The following is a 19,380-nucleotide window of genomic DNA, read 5'->3' on the forward strand; positions in this document are numbered from 1 at the left end:
AGAAAAGGAGGAGTGTTTGTGTGGTCCAAACCGCGCCGGAATGAGCCCCGCACAAAGGGAAGGTGCTCCTTTGAAGGGTAGCCCCGGGAATGCGGGGGGCTGTGGGTCCCAGCGAGGTTGAGTCCCCTGCCCTCCTCCTCCCAACGTGACAACGGGTGCTGAGCCCATGTCCCCAAAACCATCACCCTCAGCCCAGCTGAGCCTGCCCTGGGCTCTCCCTGTCCCCACCATCCCTTAGAGCCACCCCACTCCACCACCATCCCTCTGGAACACAGCAAACTGCCCTTGGATCACCCCAACCCTTCCCTGGGCAAGGAGAGGACCTCATTCTTCCTCCTCCCAACGTGACAACGGATGCTGAGCCCATGTCCCCAAAACCAGCACTCTCAGCCCAGCTGAGCATGCCCTGGGCTCTCCTGTCCCCATCACCCCTTAGAGCCACCCCACCCCACCACCATCCCTCTGGACCACAGCAAACTGCCCTTGGATCACCCCAACCCTTCCCTGGGCAAGGAGAGGACCTCATTCCCATCCATCCATCCATCCATCCATCCCTCCCACTGAAGCCAACTCCTTTGGGCCCAAAGTCTCCCAAATTCCCAACGATTGCAAAGACCACAGCACCAGCAGCAGCTCGAATGACAAATTTATTTGTGGATTCACCTCCACCTGCAAACCGAAGCGTTCAATGGGCTAATGCTAATCCTCGTGCTCCCCATGCGGGACCTGAGTGGCTCCGACACGAGGAGCGCGAGTCCGTGCTCAGTGGCCAAGTGAGTTCCCCTGGAACCTCTGGTTCTCCCCTCACCTCCATCCCAGCTTGGCCTCTGCAGGGAGCACGGTCCCACACATAAATACGGACAGACAAGATAACAAAAATAGCATTAATAGTATTCACAAATGAATTAAAAACTACTCGTATATGTACAGCAGAGCGCGGGCAGTATGTACACGGACAAGCTGAGCCAGCTGTGTCTGCCCGCGGTGGGCTCCGAAGGATGAGGGCTTTATTCTGGAAGCTAATTTCAGCTCAAAGGCCAGAGGTTCCCTGCTCCAGCAGCAGAAGGAGCAGCGTGGGAATGAGGGGGAGGGAAGCCAGACACCTCAGTCACTGCATGCAGCCATCACAGCCACGCTTGGGCACAGGGATCTGCCTGCACTACGGGACTGGGAACATGGGGAACAGCAGTGGAGAGGCCAACAGCTCCTATTGTCCCCAAAGAGGCTCCCCAGAGGTGGAGATGGCTTTCAGCCAGTGTCAGCCCTCACTTCCATCTCCCCTGGGCTTGCTTCCCTGCTCATCTCATGAATCAGCTGCTCCCTGGGCTTTGCCACCCCTGTGAAGGTGCTTCCCCCGACCCTTCCAATCCCCTGCTCTGGATTCCTGGACACCACAGCCCCAGCTCTCTGCAAAGCCCTTTGTGCCAGGGACAAGCACTTTCACCCCTCTCCTGTCTCCTTCTTTTACCAGCCCAGAGGAACAGGCTGGGAAGGGATGAGCACTGTCCCACAGCCATCTACATTTGGAGTGAGGAGGAGGAAGAGGACAAAGAATCCCTCAAACCATGCACAGCCCTGGGCCTGGCACACCGTCCTCATGTGGGACAGGCCGCAGCTCCCAGCAACTGAGTATGTGGGGAGAAAGGAATTCTGACCAAGGGCAGAGCCCCCCACCTCTGGCCTCTGCCTCCTCCTCTTGCTCCCCCTGCCACAGGGATGAGCTCTGACTGGAGAAGCAAGGACAGGACAGGGATGCTGCAGGGAAGCTCCATCCTGCTGGGTAGCCTGCCTCCTCCTGGTGCTTGAGCGTGCCAGAGATGGGGGCACGGAGCCTGACCCTTGCTCTGGCTGGGGAACTTTATATTAGTGACACATCTACACACACGCACGCACTCACACATGCAAAAATAAGTCTGTTTATTCTCTTCCAAATTATTTGGAGAACCCTGCAGGGCTGGGACACCTTCTAGCCTGTGCCCCCCCCCAGCTGCCTGGATCTCCCCAGCGCTGGGAGCTGGTGGCTGAAGTGCTGCATTGGCCTCAGCGCCTTTAAAACACAACGGAACAGTAAATAAGACAGGCTACAATAAAAGGAGCTGGCGGCACGAGGGAGAAAACTCCCCGGAGCAGGTGCTCGGCCGGGATGGAGGGGCTGGCCCGGTGCCGGTGCTCGGGAGCGGAGTGTAGTGGATGTGGCGGTGAAGGCGCAGCCGTCCTGGCCATGGCGGCTCACTTGCGGCTCAGCAGGGATCCCAGCAGAAGCACTCCGGCCACCGTCGCCCCGGTCAGGAGCCATTTGTTGAAGGTCTCCTGTCCTTTTCTCACCTCGGCAGCAGCATCGTTCCCATAGAGGTCCACAAAGCGCTCCTGTGGAAAGAGGAGAGCGGTGAGCACGGGGGTGTGAGGGGAGCAGAGGGAAGGGCTGGCAGGAAAGCGGTGGTGGGGACCGAGCAGATGACAGATGCCTTGTGCTTCCTCGCTCTGAATCATGCACACAGGGCAAGGGGAGAAGCACAGTCATGAGAGAAGAGGACGCCAGAAAGGATTTGTGAGGAGAACACCACGCGGGCAGGGCAGGGGATGCATCACATGCTCTTGGCTCTCTAAAATTAGCATCCAAGTGTGATAGAAATCATTGCAGTGGGAACCCGCTGGGCTCCGTTCCCTGGCCGAGGCCCGTGGAAGCAGCAGCAGGGCTGGTGCCCACGGCTGCGGGAGCCCACACCGTGCATCCCCCCAGTGATTTTGTGTCCACAGTGGAGCCTCTCACCTCCCACTCCCACATCCTGGCCCTCGCAGGTTACTCCACAACACGAGCTGGATTTCACGAATCCCTACAGCGAAGGCAGACATCGGGTCGCCAAGCTACTGCCTTCCCACGGCTTCAGGAGAGCAGGCCAAGCACGAGGCTTGGCCAGGAATGCAGTCACTCCGGCCTGGCTCGTCCGAGCTGGCTGCCTCCAGCAGCAGCAGGAGCTGGGGGGACCTCAGCCCATGGCAAGGAGAGCTGTTGGGGTCCCTGAGCCACACACAGCAGGGCAGGAGGGGTCCCTGGGCAGGCAGCAGGGAAACACGTGGCCCAGGATCTCTCAGGTTTATCAGGGCTGAGCAGGAGGCTCAGAGCTGGACGGAGAGGAAGCTGTGAGCTCCAGGCTCAGGGATCACCAGAAGCTCAGCGTCAGCAGGGGCTCGATGCTGTCGCACCTTGAGCCCATCTTCCCAGCAAGATCCCCTGTTTCCTGGTAAGTGAGTGCAGTTCCAGTAACCAGCTGCTCTGGGAAAGCAGAGATAAGCCCGGCTGACGCTGTCACGCCTCGCCGGCCTCTGCGCAGGCAGGGGGAGCATTCCTGCCTGCCGGCTCTGCCAGCACTCTGCCTCCCACGCTGCCCACAGCAGCACTGCGGGGCTTTGGTGCCCAGCTCATGGCTGCCATCCAGGTGCCTCTCTTCCATGGAACATGGTGCCAAGTCTCCCAGCTCACACCAAACAGCCCCAGGATGGTCACAGCTTGTGGGGTATCTCCTCACCTTGCCACATACCTATGACCAAGCTCAGACACAGTTTTTCAAAGCAGGGTGTGCAGCAGACCTGCCTGCTTACTCCCAGGGAGCTGGGCTGTGTCCCTCTCCACGGCCACAGGGCTCCCCACCACAGGGGACCAGGTCCTTCATAAGCTGTGCACCTCAGTGCCTCTGCCACCAAAGCTCTTCTCCATCTTCCACCAAACACCTCTCCCAGCTGCCTTCCACACCCCATGAACATGAGGAGGTACTCACAAACCCAAATGCAGAGCATCGGGACACAGGGCCTTTGCTAACTCACCCTGGAGCATGTCACTGCTGCCACCTCACTCAGGAGTCCTCTTCAGGGATATGACAGTCATCCCCATGACTCCCACCACCTACACAGAGTGGCAGAATGCAGCTCACTTCCCACCATGCCTGCCAGCTGTCATGGGATCTGTGGAGGCGTTGTACCGTGTCCTGGCCCTGCAGGAATGGGCAGCATGGAGCTCACAGGCAGATGCTGTCCCAGGAAAAAGGTGAGGGCTGCTGGCTGCTGTCAGTCCACTCATCTAGGGAACAGCGAGTGATGTGCTGAAGGACAGGCACAGGAGCAGAGCCCAAACCCAAGAAGGAGATATTTTAAATTCTGGCACAGGAAATCCCTCTGCTGATAGGTGGTGATGAGTATGGAGCTGTGACAGGGCATGGCAGTGGCAGCAAACTGAGAGCAGGCTGGCAGGGATGGAGGGCACAGGGAACTGAGGTAGAAGGCACCTGTCCAAAAAACACCACCCCTACAACATTTGTATCTGGGGAGATTTAGGTTGGATGTTAGAAAAAGGTTCTTCACCAGGAGGCTGTTGGGCTGGTTGGAACCAGCTCCCCAGGGCAGTGGTCATGGCACTAAGCCTGAACCAGAGTTCAAGGAGTGTTTGGACCACACTCTCAGGAACATGGTGGGCTTGCTGGGCTGTCCTGTGCAGGGCCAGGAGTTGGACTTGATGATTCTTGTGGGTCCCTTCCAACTCAGCATATGTTTTGATCTCTCAGTGCCAGGGCCCTCGCTCCAGGGATGGTCCTTCCCTTGGACACACATCCCAGCCACTTGCTCACAGCACCCGAGGCTGCAGCACGCTCAGCTGCAGGAAGGCAGCTGCATCCTTGTGAGTATTCCCCAGAAGATCTGCTTTCCTCAGGGACTCAGCAGGACCTGCCCCACTGAGAGTCCCACACACCTCCACAGGCTCCTCCTGACCCACGGCAGGGATGTCCCCACTGTGCTTCAGTGCTGGACAGGGCCACACATCCACCCAGCCTCCCCGTGGGGCAGGCACCAGGAGAGGCCCCCCCAGCAGGGCAGGGAGCCAAGGAGGGCTGGCAGCCGGTTCTCCATGCTGCTTTTTCCATGGCATGTGCTGCCTTTGGGGAAAGGCAGTTCCAAGAAGCCCTTGCTTCCAAGAAAAGGAAGTGTTTGCTGAAGGAGAGATAAATGGCGCACAGTGAACGCAGAGCTATCGGGTGCTACAGGCAGAGAGGAGCACAGCCAGAGCCTGGCACAGGCAGGGAGAGGACCTGAGCCCCTCTCCTTCCCTTGGGAAGGGAGCAGCAACTGCTGGAGCCACAGCTGGGGGCCGTAGGGGACCCGAGGAGAGTGCCTTGCCCTTCCCCGGGGAAACCACCCTAGGAGCTGTGATAGCTTAGCCTCTGCACAACTTTGATCCCAGATGTGTCCCCTGGGAACCAGATCCCAGACCAGAGGGAGTGGGAAAACAGGCAGGAACGTCCTCCCTGCCCATGCTGGGGGCGGGTTGAAGGTTAGGGAAAGGCAGCTTGCTCTGTTCCCACACCATCCCGGGCCTCGGCCGCTCTGCACCTGAAGCCCAGCACTCCCAGGACTGATCCTGACCTCTCTGGCCTGGTGTTTGGATCTCAGGCTTGCCCAGACACGTCCAGATATTTCTGGCCTCCCCCAGTCACCTTTATCTGAGAGGAAATATTTGGAATTCCTGAGCTGATCACAAGGACTGTGGTAGCAACAGCACGTCAGTGTTTCAATGTCTCAATCCGTGGGCCTCTTCCAGAGAGGACACACTGTTCCATCAGAACGCCCGTCACATCCCCTTCCCCACCCCACATCCGAGAGGAGGATGCTCCAGAGCAGGCAATGAGGAAGCAGAGACCTTATTCCTCTGCAAGAGGCAATCCCCTACCTTTGCCTCTCCTCCCCAGAGCTGGGGAAGGAATCCACATTTTCTTGTTGGAGCCTAAAACATCACTTGCTGGAGGAGTTGTGGCAGGGCATGCTTCCCTCCTGCTGCACATGCTGCTTGCAGGAGGTAGAGACCCTGGAGTCAGGCCCCACCACCCCCCAGAGCTGGGGCAGGGAGGTTCTGCAGTGCCAAAAGTTCTCTGGACACTCACAGAGCCCCAAACTGCAACCCAGCACTGTGGGGGATGCAGCAACCATTTAAACACTGCCCAGTGCACACACACAACCCTGTGGCAAAAAGGCAAGAGGAGCAGGTCTGACCTGAAGTGCTCTGTCTCAGGGGAAGAGCAGACTAAAGAAACACGACTTCTGGCTGAGACACTACTCACATCCTAGCCTGGAAAGGGGAACACCTCAAGTTTGAGGCTCTCATTTGTTCGGTTGGTTTCATTCACCAGTGCTGCTCGCGCGGGAGGGAGAACAGTTGCTGGATCCCATTCAGGGTGAGCAGAGCAGAGCAGGTTCCTCTTTCAAGATAAGCCCCAGCACTTGGGGAAAGAGGATTCGGTGACACTGAGCCAAGAGGGCAGGTGAAGGAAGCAGATGTGGGCAATAAACTCCCATCTGGCCTCTGGTGAGGCAGGAGAGCGGAGGTCTCTAGCAGTTTGGGGCTCAAAGCTTGCCCTGCACAAGGGGGTGAGGGGCATGGAGGTCACTGAGATACCAGGACAAAGCTCTGAAAACCAGCAGAGAAGAGCCAGGCTCTACTTGGGAGTATCCAGGTGAACTTGGTCAAACTTTGACACGGAGACTTGGACTCCAGCAGGAGCTTTGCAGCTTCCCCACGGCTCCGATACCCAGCCAGCCCAGGGAGACAGAGACCCCCAGCACCCACCTCAGCATGCACAACAGCCTTTCCAACCCCCAGGACCCTGATGTGATATACCAAAAATGATCTGGTTCCCCAGAAGCTCCTGTGGGATAAGCCAGCATTGTTCCCAGATGGATCAGCAGAGCTATGGGGAGGTTAAGTGCCTTTCCCAGAGCTGTGAGCGAGCCAGCAGCATGAGCCACAGCTCTGACTCCCAACCCAGGCATTCTCATCACGAGGCAATGTTTCCCTTGAAAACAAGGCTGTTTCTGTTTTACCTTCACCGTAAGTACAGCTGTGTTCCTGCTCACAGGTCTAACAGCAACCACCGGCCGGGAGCAGAGTCATCTGGATGACCAGACATTTGTTAATGAGATGCTGGGAACAGTTTTGTGCTGAGCAGCAAGACAAGGAGGGAAAAAGAAAGGCAGCAGCTCAGCACAGACCACAACAAAGCCCTGCATCGACAGCAACCTGCTCCCAGAGCCCCTTTGGGCTGCCAGCTCACCACATGGGGCTGGCATATGCGAACCTGGAGGTGAAACACAGGGGAGAAAAGGCAGCTGAGAGCTTTAAGAATAAAAGAAAACATAAGTATTCCCAAAGGCTGCCACGGGGATCCTGTAAACACGGCTCTGTGGGTCCCTTTGTGATATGAATGGAAGAGACATCCTAGAGGTTCTCCCTCTGCCCTGCTCCCCCTGATGCTGCATCCACATGTGGCCCCCACCACTCCCAGCCCTGAAAGGAGGGCAGAAGGGACAGAGTGTGACTGCAGAGGTCGCAGGACTGCCTGCAGTGCTGGGCAGTGGAGGTCAAGGTGAGCATCTGACTCAGGAGCATGGCAAGGGAACCTGCCATCCAAGGCAGGTCTGACCTTCCCCAAAGAAACACAGATCCTAGAATGGTTAGAAGGGACCTTAAAGATCATCTAATTCCAATCCCCCTTCCATGGGTACAGAAGATCTGCAGCTTCACCCCACTGGTCCCCACCAGCAACCCCAGGCAGGCTCAAAATGGGGTGAGGAAGGGGATCTGGCACACAGAGAGAGGAAGGGGCTCTGGGGACAGCAACTGCAGGTGCAAATACTCCAGAGACTCAGCTCTAACTGTTATGCAAATGGTGACCTCCAGGGAAGCAGCTGCTGATCTCCATGACAATGGCAGGGAATGCCACCCACCCACTGCCCCTCCTGCCTTTCCTGCCCTTGGAGCTGGTGCTGGGGTGTTGTGGACCCTGGGGTGCTGGCCCTCCCCAAATCCCAGGGCATTCATTGAAACCTGCGACTGGGAAGGAGGCATCCATAAATTCAAAAGAGTCAATTAAATAAGAACACCCCCTCTTCTTTCTCTTCTCACTCGGGCTTTGCTGTGGGACTGTAGCTTGGGGGTCCGGCAGGGAAGCTGTCCCTTGGGCCAAAGCCCAACAGACCTGCAGGGCTCCAGCCTAGCCCAGGCCAGAGCCAGCTCTTTTCTAACCAGAAACAAACCCTCACTAGCACATTCCAGCCCTAATCCTTGCCGCTGCAGCCTTCTGTCAAACTGGTTTCATCACCGGCTCCAGGGAACCTGCAATAACCCCACACCATTCAGCACAATTTCAGCGTTTTCCAAATACATGAAAGAGGCTACGGTGACAGCTGTAACCCTCGTCCCTGCCCCGGGAGACTGCTGTGCACAGCACGAGATGGAGAGCAGGGAATTGCGCTCTCCGTTCCAGAAATCTGCTGAAACATTCATGTGTATTAAAGCCGGAGACGATGTGAATGACTAATCCATTTGCATCCATCTTTCATCAGTGTTCCTCCCAGAGCTAACCAGGCTGAGGGCTCCCGAAGGTGCCACAGCCCTGGCCAGCACCGGGCTGCTCGGCAGAGCCGGCGAGGATGGCAGGAGACGCGGCTCTGCTACAAAGGCACAGCGAAGAACACATTGGCTGAGCCGGATCCACTCAAGAGATTAGCACCTGCTGGGAATGGGATTGTTTTCCAAAGGGCATTAAGTGGAATAGTCCGAGGAAAGACGGTCTCTCTGATGCTTCTCCCCACCGGACAGATGGTGTCTGAGCCCCGCAGCAGAGCAGCCTTTGTGCGAGGGGCACGCTCGGGGGGCAGGGAAGGCTCCTGCTCTCATGTCCCGGTTATCTGGGGCCGGGGAGCAGAGGGCCGTGGCCAGCTCGCTGTGCCGGACAGCACCTCAGCAGGGTCGCTGGCACCCAGGGAACAGAGCTCAATTTTCACCTTGTCATTGCTCTTCCTGGACGTCAGAGCTCCTGTGCAATCGTGCCCTTGTGTAACCGTGGGGAAACCTGTGCCGGGGAGATGTGCCATGCTCACGTGTGCCCGGCTGCCGAGCCACGTTCCCTCCTGCCAGGGGAGGAGTGGGCGATGCTGACGGCTCTTTCTGGTCCTCACCCGCACCGTGAGCCTCACCAAACCCACCCCACAGGGAATGGTGGTGTTACCAGGGCTCAAGGGAGCCAGGCTGAGTGCAGGGACGGTTCCCAGAACAGAGAGTTCCGGGGGAAGAGCTGCCAGGTTCTCCTGCCTCAGCCACTCACCCACCAGCATCCTGGAGGAGAGACAGCCAAGCTTTACCACTTCCCACTTCAGCCCCGGCACCTCACGAGGCTGCTGTAATTCTTACATGCCACTTGAATGAAAAAGGGGAAAGGGTGGAGGTGCAGGAAGAGGAGGAAGATGTGCTCATTCTGTTTTCACTTCCTGTTAGTTCCATGAAATCTCAAATTATTCAAGCCACAAAGTCCCTTTTAGCAAAATCCTTGCTGACTTGAGGGCAGGAAGCACAGTAGGCAGCTGATGCAGCAAACGCGAGAGAGAGCAGTGCAGCATGAGAAGGAGACTTTGTGCTCTGCCCTGGGCTCCTCCATGCATGTTGTTGCATGAAATAATCACTGGCTGGTGCACTGGAAGCTTCTAAATGAGGTCAGTTGCTCTATTAAAATACATTAGCTCTCCAGCAAGTTTAATACACTGGTGAGCCACACAAGTATAGAATGAAGGCACTTGAAACACTCCATGATGGCTGATTTACAGGTAGCAACACCTCATTTTCTCCATAGGTAAGTCATATGTCACCCAGGCACTACCACACACACACCCAGCACCCACATCCCAGCCCAAATCCTGAGCCAGCTCACCACAAGTCACACACAGAGAGTAATGCCACGTACTGCCACCAGACGTGCTCCCTGAACAACACAGGCAGTGTCCCCAGTCTTCCACAGCTTCCATGGTGGCACAAACCAGAGAGATGGGCAAATGGGACTGGAACTGTTCAGAGAAGCAATGCAGCCAGCTGTCCTGCTCCACCTGATCATGGCACCAGCTGCATTCAAACCAAACCAGCTCCATGCTAGCCTAAACCTCTTCTGTGAGCTTCACAAAGAGCCTTCATCCTCCAGCAGAGATGAAAACCCTTCCATGCTCCTTCAGGAGGCAGCCAGTTCCAGCAGCTCCCTTTCAAATCCTCCCCCAGGAGCCAGGTCACTGCATGGCTCTGCCCATAGGCCCCTTGCACAGTCCCGGGGTGAACAGCTCCAGCTCCTGCTCCAAGCCCTGCCTGCTGCCAGCTTGTCACGTTTTGGAGTATTTGATTTCACTCTTCAGAGCACCTGTCTGGCAGCGGTACAGGCAGGGAGAACCTGCCTGCTCTTTGTTCTTGGCCAGGCAGAGCACGGAGCAGGACACCTGCCTCGGTTTCCCTCTGAGCTCAGGTGCAGGGCTGCGAGCTGGGGGACTCTGGGTCCATCCTAGATCAGGAACAGGGGGCTGAAAGGCTGAGCCCAGGCCTGCTCCCACCGGAGGCTCCTCATCTCCAGGGCTCATCTCCCCAAGCAGGATACTGATGCCAGCAGCCAGCTACTAATTGGATCTACTTAAATCAGCAGCTACGTCTGCAGACACAGCTGAAACACAAGCTTGAGCAGGAAGGAGGATAATGCAATAAATTCAAACAGCTCTCCCCAAGGGAATCACACAACCCCCTGAAACTTCCCTCTTTGCAGATACAGCCCATTACCCTTCCCTGGGCCTGCTGTGCCAGTGCAGAGGCAAGCAGCAGTCGAAAAAGTAACCAGCCCAAAGCCCCCTGAAACACCAAGCTCCCCCAGCTTCCTGCTCCCAGCAGCAGAGGGAAGGCAGACCAGTTACAGCACAACATTCAAACAGTCCCTGCGGCCACGGGAGCCTCTCTGGTTAACGCTCCGAATCCCGCTCCTCCCTCCCTCCCTCGGCACCCCGGAGGCAGGCAGCAGCGCTGAGTGCACTGGGTTTCCCATTAAAGAGATCCTGGGAGACAGCACTGGGCTGGTACACGTGAGCACGTGTCCGAGAGAAGACACGGGCGGCTGGAGAGATGCTGGCTGCACGGAGCTGCAGCGGGCGTTCCCGCCTGCAGGCAGTCCTTCCCAGCACTGCTCAGCCCTCCGATTCTTTTTTTTGCTAACTAAATTAAAGATGAGGATAAAATAAGCAAAATACCTAAAAATAAAAAATAAACCGAGCATTTCTACAGCACAACTAGGTCACAGCTCCCCAGCATGCGAGTTGTGGCAGCCACGGCTCAGCCCCTTGAGCCTCCTGGGTTCAAAACTGACATCTCTCTTAAAAGGCTGCTCCCGAAACCCACACCTGCTCCCCGGTGAGCCCAGCTGGAGCCATCTGCTAACGGCTCTGCCTCCCAGCAGCCCTCGGCACCCTCGTTCTGCTGGGCTGTTCTGCCGTGGCAGAGAGTAACCCTTCTCCCCGCCTGACCACGATGGGTACCAGCCCATGCCCTGAGCCTGCCCCCCTCCAGGGGTGCACCGTGGGAGAAGCTCTCCCACGCCTCTGGAATGCATGTTCCCTAACTTGAGCTCTTGGCATCTCAAGAATGATTAGGAGTAGGACTTCAGAGAGATCTTGCACCAAGAACCCCTCCTGCACATCCTTCCAGGTGAGGAGCAGGGAGGAGGATGTCTCCCTGTCCAAGGTCAGGGCAATAAAGCAAGGAATGCCCTGGCACTGAGGGACTCTGCTTCCCTTTCATGTCTCCACTCTATGCGTTAATCTTTAGTGGCTCAGAACAATAGTGTTTAAGGGCAACATCCCTCCCTTGCGGGAGGGTGGAGCAGGAGAGCAGAGGGTGGAGGACAGTGGCTGCTCTCCTGCCACTGCAAGGCAGAGCCACCCTCAGTGAATACCTTCGCTCTGAATCAGCAGGTAGGTCAACATCCCGGCTGCTCTGGGGTCCCCAGAGGGGACACAGCAGCTGCCCCCAGCCCCCTTTTGCTCCCACAGCCACCATTAATCCCTCGCCTCTCAGTTCAGCAGGTCTGCAACACTTCTACAACTGATATCCATCCCTTCCCTTCCCCCAGCTCCTCCTGGGAATACTCTGGCTTTACAGCTAGTGGGGAAAGAGCTGCTAGAGAAATACTCCTTGTAATGTCAAGATGGGACTGTGCTTCCAGCCATCAGCTTCTTGGTAAAAACCAGAGGAAACCAAACCTTCTCAGCTTCAGCGAAGGTCTCAGAGCACCACACCACCATTCAGCTGCACCCAGTGTGTGCTGCAGGCGTGTTGCTGCTCCTGGGGGGAAACCACGTACACAAACCATACCAGAGCTCCATGGAAATCAGGCACAGCAGCCCAGACACACACAGAAAGCTGCAGCTTCCACTGGGGAAAAGAGAGCTCCCACCCACCCTTTCTGCTGTGCTGGGACACCCCACTGCTGCTGAAGCAGAGAGAGACCCCGGGCAGCGCTCCAGGGACACGGCTCCAGCGTCAGAGAGGAGCAGGATGAGCAGGCGGAATGACATTACTGAGAGCAGCTGTGAACACAGAGCAGCAAGAAACAGTTTGTTAATTATTTCACAGGTCTTTTTTTAAATGACACTCAGCTCTTCGGATTAAAGAGCCTCGGAGTGCTTTACGAATCAGAGTTGCCAGTGGCTCCCCTGGGAGTGAAGGAAATGCTATCCCCTTCGCTCAAAGACCCCGGGGTTAAGTGGGCTGCTCTGAGCCACAGCCAGCCACGGGCAGGAGTTTGGCTTTCCAGGCGCCTGCTGTAATCACAGATCTAAGGAACGTAATCAAACTGCACCACACACCGAGAGGCAGCAAGGAAAACAGGCAGGGCCCCAAAGAAGGAGAACCAGTAAAGGGGGTAAAGAGCAAAGCTCTGAAATCAGCCTCTGCATTGCTCTTGGTCTAGCGGCAGGAATGCTGCTGTGGGCCGGGCAGGAAGCTGCAGTGGAAGTCATTCCAATGGCATTTCCTGGAGAGCACTGCAGAAAAGCCTCCCAGGTCGAAGGCTGGCTGAGGAGCTGCCAGCAGGGATCTGCACACTGAGCCCACATCTCCAGCTGTCAGTGGGGATACAGCTACCTGGGCTGCTTGGTCCAGGCAGGACAGCCTGAGTCAGGACACTGCTGGCACCTCCCACAGCCAGGGAGGAATACCCAGGACTGTGAAGGGACCTGGGGAACCACACTGGCAGGAGGACAGTAATTTTTTCACCCCATGCAGGTGATGACAATGGGGCCATCGTCTCAGCTGCAAGGGATCAAGGCTGTAAAATAATTACCGAGGACAAAGTGCAAAGCAACAGTACAGCTGAGCACCACAGACCAGGCTGCTCAAAGCCCCATCCAACCTTACTGTGAACACTTCCAGAGATGGGGCAGCCACAGCTTCTCTGGGCAACCTGTGCCAGTGTCTCATAAACCTCACAGGGCAGAGAACCTTCCTAATAGCCAATCTAACTCTGCCTTCCCTCAGTGGGGAGGAATTCCCCCTTGTCCTATCGCTCCATGCCCTTGTCCAAAGTCCCCCTCCACCTCTGCTGGAGCCTCTTTAAGCACTAGCAGGGATCCCGCTCTTCTCCCGGCTGAACAACCCAAATTCTCTCAGACTCAGATGAAGCCACAGGATTCATCTTCAAGACAGCAAAGCACAGCCTTGGCTATGCTCAGTCATTTCCAGTGAGTCAGTTCTCCTGCACGTTGACCACCACGTGGAACGAATGGCTGTGACCTCAAACAGGATTAGAAATGCCAGGGTATCCCCAAAACCCAACCTGTAACACTCAGAAGGGCAGAACTCTGGCAAACCACACACTCCCAGGAAATGTGGTAGTGGCAGGGACAGCTTGTGCAGCATACCTGGGACACAAGGCCAAAAAGCATTTTCAAAGAGCAGAGAATCAAAGTCTAACTCTCGACCTGAAACCACTGAGGAGCCTGGAGCCAGAGCACAGGACGAAATCCCAGCTGTGCGCTGTCATATGACACAGGCTGAGTCACTTCCTATCATTCAGAAAAAAAAATTTAAAAGATAAAAATGAGCTTGCTATATTGACATGTTCAAAGGGTTTTCCCCAAAGAGAATCACAAGCTTTTAGCCCTCTGCAGGGTGACACAACACATGTCCTAGCACACCAAGTCCTGTGTAGCAGGGTCAAGTGAGAACCCAGGAAGCACTGAGCCATTGCAGGAAGTAGTTCATTCTCCATCAGCCTAGTACAGTTTGTTGGGATTCACATATCACTGACTGGTACTGAAGATGCTACTTGTTTCAGTTCTAGCCTGATGCAGCCCCTTTATGTGGGTCCTGACCATATGCCCCACAAACCTCCCGACTCTATATCCACAGATCTAACTCCAAGCTCATCCAGAAAACCCTCCTTAAATCCCATTCTGAATGTGGATTTAGCCTTGAAGGAAAAGCTGTCATGCACTGGAGGGTCACAGCCAGGCAGGAACTACTGCTCACTTTCCTTTCTCAAACAGATTAGGCACGGTCAGTACACCTCTGCCTGCCAGGCTCTCTCCCGTTCACCCTGCACTTCCCCCTCCTTCCTTCCCACTCACCAGATTTCTCCCTCCACACTCCCAATCCCTGCTGGCACCACCATTTCAACTTCACAGCGAGTCGGAGATGGTCCTGGTCAAAGCAACTGGCCCAGGAAAGCCTCTTTTTTGGATGGGATGGCTTGCCAAGGCAGCAGCTCTCTTCTGGCTGGTTATTAAATGTTCCCCTTGGGTTGCTCTTGTTTGCTTGTTTTCCCAGTGCCAGATTGCAGAGCAGAGGGCAAACCAAGGCAGAGCCAGTAAATGTGACAAAACACTTCTATGTTAACGTTATGGAGCAAGATTTACTATTTCCCCTTGCCTCAAAACTTGATTTCTCAAGAGAACTGCTACAGCCCAGCACACAGCAGCCTCCAATGGCACCTGCACCCCGTGGCCCTCCTCTGCTGCCTTTGTTCCACTGGTGGGGAATGGAACAGAGCTTCCTACACAAACGGGCTGTGCAGCTCTTGTTATGGAGCCATGCTCCTTCCCTCTTTTAGAGGGGCTTTCCAGGAAGAGAAGTGCTGCAGTGCTCCAAAACACAAACCACCTGGGCCCTGCCAAGCAGGCCTGCCAGAACTTGCATCTCTCTCACCAGGACCTGCCTGCTGCACCTCTCGGGAGTGCTTTGTTTGAATGGGACATGCTCTAACAGCTCCAATGCAACAAACAGACTCCCTGTGCAAACAGGGCGGCAGGAGAGGGATGGCTCCATCACAGCCAGGGCAGGGTGGCACTCCCCTTGCAGGGAGAGCTGGCAGAAGGCCAGAGGCTTTCTCCCCGCAGCTGGAATCGCGAGAGCGAAGGAAAGCAAAGCATCCCCCACACGTGAGGCACTCAGGAGCTCTTATGGCCTCTGTCCCTTGGTGTGGAGTGGCATGGCTTCCTACAGGAAGGAACATGATGAAAGCTGAGAGTGGAAGAAAGCTACAGCCAAGATGTCAAATGAGCACTCAGGGTTTGCAACAGGCTGGCAGCAGCAACACTGCCCAGCGCTGGTTTTTTGGTGGCTGGTGGTGTGGACTCCCCACACTCTGGCCTTCACCACCCTGCCTGGCTTCCATTCAGCTCCCAGCACAGCCCAGGCAGCGGCACAGCCCGGGCAGGGAAGTTAAAAGCCTGGTTCAAGGTTAGAACAAGAGAGCAAGGCGGTCCCCTGAGTGGGAAACGGCGTTTTTCAAAGAGAGAGCTGGTGGGCGGGTCAGATAGAGAGGAGTCCTGACCCTTCCGCAATCTGTTGAACAAATATTTGTTCCAAACAATTAATTTAGAGACAGACACAAAAAAATTGAAGAGGCTGAATCGTGATGGTTGGGGGTGGGGAACAGAGGGAGGAGGTGTTTGATTCCCCACAAGCAGGGACCAGTGATTTTCCACCAGTGATTTAATCTAAATCCCCCAGAGAGTTCATTTACAAAAAATCAGATTGCATTATCGCCTAGGTCTCCAGGATACAGCCCAATCCGTCACTAACAGCAACAGCCACACTAGCTTGGAAACCTCAGTTTGATCACTTAATTCCAAAACTAATCTGTGGCTCTAAAAGCCAAAAGCATAGGGAGGGGGAAGGAACTCTGTATTTGGCCAGGGTTATCTGCAGGATGAGAGAGCTAATGGGCCACATAGAGCCAGATGAAATGGCCAGCAGATCCCAGGCCATTAATCGAAACCAAGCTCCTCTCCTTGCCTGAGCAGCCCCACCCAGGCAGTGCCCCAGGGCGGTCACATTCCTGGAATTCTTTCACCCTTCCTGAACCAGCTCCCTCCCCTTGGGTGCACCAGCTCCCCTTCTTCTCCAGGGTCCCCAGCATTGCTGGCCAGGCACGGGGAGCTGGGGAGAACCTCTTCTCTGCAAGGAGGGTGCAGAGCACAACGTTGGGCTCAAAGGCTCCTGTCCCCTTCCCAAAATGCTGGGCTCTGTCAATGGACCGCGAGCTGAAGGGGGCTGAGAGGCCTCAGCTCCCAGCAAGGAGGCAACTCCCCGCTGTTTAGATGCCAATGCCTGACAGCATGAACTCTTTCCAGTGGGAACCGGTAAAGGTTACACCAGCAGGGAATCACTAAGATGCAGAAGCCAAATGAAAACTCAGACATCTGTAGGTCATATACCTCCCGCCGGCAGTCCCAGGCTGCACCGCACAGCCGGACCCGGCATTTCAAGAATGCTTCCTGAAGAAATGCTTATTCATGTTAATACCTCACCACTGAGAGCTCCCAGGGTTTGCTGCTGGGGCAGCTGGGAGCACTGCTCCCTGCCAAGGGAAAAGCAGCTGCGGGCTTAGCAGCTCCCCAGCAGAGAGACTGCCTCCACCTCAGCTCTGGCTCCCACCACACCAGCTCAGACAGTCCCAGAAGCCCACCCACCCACCAGGATCTGCTGTGGGATTCACTTCACCACGAGCAAGGCAAAAGCTGTTTCCAGAATGAAGAAGTAGCTGCTACCTCGGCAAACCACCAGCCAGCCCACCACAACACCGCCTTGGAGAGGAGGAAGCTCCACTCCCTGCTATTAATGACACCGGGAACATGCCCCAGAGCCAGGGCTCTGCTGGAAGAACAAGCTTGGATGACATTAGATTTCCAAAGGCTCTTAGAAAAACAGGTCTTTTACATAACATCCAGGGAGAAAAAACAGGGATGGAGAAAGACATATCTGAGCACAAACTGTGTCAACACGGTGGGCTGCCCTCTTGGGACAGTGTTAAGAGCACAGAAGGCAAGACCACACAGCCCTTTATCCTCCCTGCAAGGGGTAGGACAAGCTCCAGCACAAACACTGCAGGGAGCTGTGCTCTGGTTTGACCGGCCCCACTGCCAGCCTGGAGCGAGGGAGGGCACGGGCAGCCGCCCCCAGCACAGACGCGTTCTTACCCATCCGCCATTCTCCTGGATCCAGGGATCTAAGTGGTCGGTCAAGTACGTGGTCATCCAAGACACGATGCGTTTCACCAATACCCGCATCTCCTTAACAACGCTCTCCACGCACAGGGCTCCTCCGAAGGAGAAGAAAGCCACGATGCGGCCCCAGTTCACTCCATCGCGGAACAGTTCGTTCACTACCTGCTCAAAGCTCTGATACGCTGTGCTGGGAGTGATGTGGAGCTGGGAAGTGAGGTCGCTGAACGCCCGCCGGTACCTCAGCTCAAACTCATCCCCCGCCTCTCTCAGCGCCTGCCTCACGTCGGCTGCTCGACGGATCTCGTGGGCTTCGAGGCTGCTCTGGTGCACGGTGGCTCCGTTCACTATGTGGCTGGTGGCCGCGTGCCAGGAGGGGCTCCCGTTCAGGACCCCGTCCATCTCGTCCTCCTCCCCTGCAAAGTCAGTCCTGTTCTCATCCTCCTCCTCCAGCTGACTCCAGCTGTAGCCTTTCTGTGAGAGCTTGTAGGAAACAAAGTCAATCACTAACTCCCGGTTACTGCTGTACATTTTCACACCTGGGACGCCCTCAATGAGTCCATGGTCCGGAGCACAAGCAGATCAGCACTTAGCAGGTCCCGACTCTGCTCCTCTTCCTCGCCACCGATGGAAGCATCTGACCTTAGCACAGAGGAGGAGAGAGGCACCGAAACGGTTAATGCCACAGCTCTTAGATGCACCCGCGCCATTACCACCGATAGCTTATCGTTATACTGAGATCACCCCGCAGCTCGATGCCGAGGCTCAGGGCCACCAGATTGAAGCTGCACGGAAAACCGACCACAACACCCCCTCCCCCGGAAAGCAGCCTCGAGCCGCGGGGACCCCCAGGCTCGCTCCGAGCAGACCCCAGATCTCACCGGCTGCGGGTCGCGCCTGGCAGGCCGGCTGCGGGCCGGGGCGGAGGCGGTTCTTGTTCTGCTGGAGCTTCGGGTCGGCCCGGAACGCGACAGCACCGCCCCCGCCTCGCCCCGCCCGTTAAAGGGCCCGGCGCCCCCGCCCCCTCCGCCGGCGTTACCCAACGGCAGCGGCGGGCGGGCAGCGCTACCCAAGGATCACGGCAGCCCCGGGGGGGCCCGCTTTGACGGTAACCGTAGCCCCCGCCGCACCGAAGCCCCTCGCTCCCCGCGGGCGGAGAGGATAAACCGCTGAAACCGGCGAGCGCTCGTCACCGCGGGAGCCGCCGCACGGCCCTGCGTCCTTACGGGAGCGATTCCAGTCACGGTTAGCGGCGCGCTGCCGCTGGGGCCGGGACGGTGACACGCCGGGCAGCGGCAGGCGGGAGCGCCGCAGGGGGTAGCCGGTCCTCCCGGCCACCGGACTGCCCCCGCACCACCGGACGGCTTCCCCCAGACCCCCGAGCCACCCCCCCGTCACCGGATCGCCCCCCCCAGGTCCCCGGACGGCCCCACCGGTCGCCGTACCTGGGGGGCGGGGCCGCGCACGAGGGTCGACACGGCGCCCGCGCAGCCGGACTGCCAGCCAATCAGCGGCCAGGAGGGGCGGGGCCCGGCTGCGGCCTCTCCCTTTGGCTGAGTCGCGCGTCACTCAAGGTTCACCCTACCCCGCCCCTCACCTCAGCGCCCGACTGAGGGTCCGCGTCCTTCCCGGCTCTGCCGCGCGGGCCCGGCTGGCAGCGACGCCGGAGGTCACCGGGAGCCCCGCCGGGCCTCGGCCCGCTCAGCAGTCCCGGGATTCCTTCCACATCGCCCGCCGAGCGGCCGGGGGGGTGCGGTAGAGTGGGAGGGGGCAGCAAGGGGGCGGTGCGCATGCGCACGGCGCCTCGAGGCTGGGCGAGGAGCGTCGGTTGGACCGCGCGGGGGCACGGTGCGCACGCGCAGTGCCGGCTGGGTCGGTGCGCAGGCGCGAAGGTGCCGGGCGGAGCGCGGCGCTCTGGCGCCCCCTGCCGGCCGCGGCGGGGTCAGCTCGGGCCTCCGCTCTCACCGCGCCCTGCGGGCATACCCTGCCGCTGACACGGCCGCAAACCCCTCACAGCCGTCCGGGACTAACGTGGGGTGG

The 19,380-nt window shown here is 57.3% G+C and overlaps 1 protein-coding gene across 5 annotated transcripts; it reads right to left on the minus strand.

Moving 5' to 3' along the window:
- Positions 1-634: 634 nt before the first annotated feature.
- Positions 635-19,172, minus strand: BCL2L1 (BCL2 like 1). 5 transcript variants are annotated; one of them, XM_041396141.1, is made up of 3 exons: positions 18,938-19,172; positions 17,317-17,982; positions 635-2,367 (listed from the first exon to the last, which is right to left on the minus strand). In XM_041396141.1, exons 2-3 carry the CDS (start codon positions 17,869-17,871, stop codon positions 2,230-2,232), a joined length of 693 nt encoding a protein of 230 aa, XP_041252075.1. In that variant the 5' UTR covers positions 17,872-17,982; positions 18,938-19,172; the 3' UTR covers positions 635-2,229. The 5 variants fall into 5 exon arrangements, with proteins under 5 accessions (XP_041252075.1, XP_041252077.1, XP_041252076.1 ...); XM_041396143.1 differs by having other exon boundaries at positions 17,317-17,977; positions 18,938-19,072; XM_041396142.1 differs by lacking the exon at positions 18,938-19,172 and adding an exon at positions 18,786-18,812.
- Positions 19,173-19,380: the final 208 nt, after the last annotated feature.

Source organism: Onychostruthus taczanowskii, unplaced genomic scaffold (genome assembly GCF_017590055.1).
Source record: "Onychostruthus taczanowskii isolate IOZ18803 unplaced genomic scaffold, ASM1759005v1 scaffold126, whole genome shotgun sequence".
NCBI classification, from domain to species: Eukaryota; Metazoa; Chordata; class Aves; order Passeriformes; family Passeridae; genus Onychostruthus; species Onychostruthus taczanowskii.

Excerpts from the sequence above, each read along its gene's own strand:
- BCL2L1 (XM_041396141.1), bottom strand. The coding sequence starts at position 17,871 with ATGTACAGCAGTAACCGGGAGTTAGTGATTGACTTTGTTTCCTACAAG. Across the intron at positions 2,368-17,316 it reads TCCAGGAGAATGGCGGATGG|GAGCGCTTTGTGGACCTCTA; the intron begins GTAAGAACGCGT and ends CTCTTTCCACAG.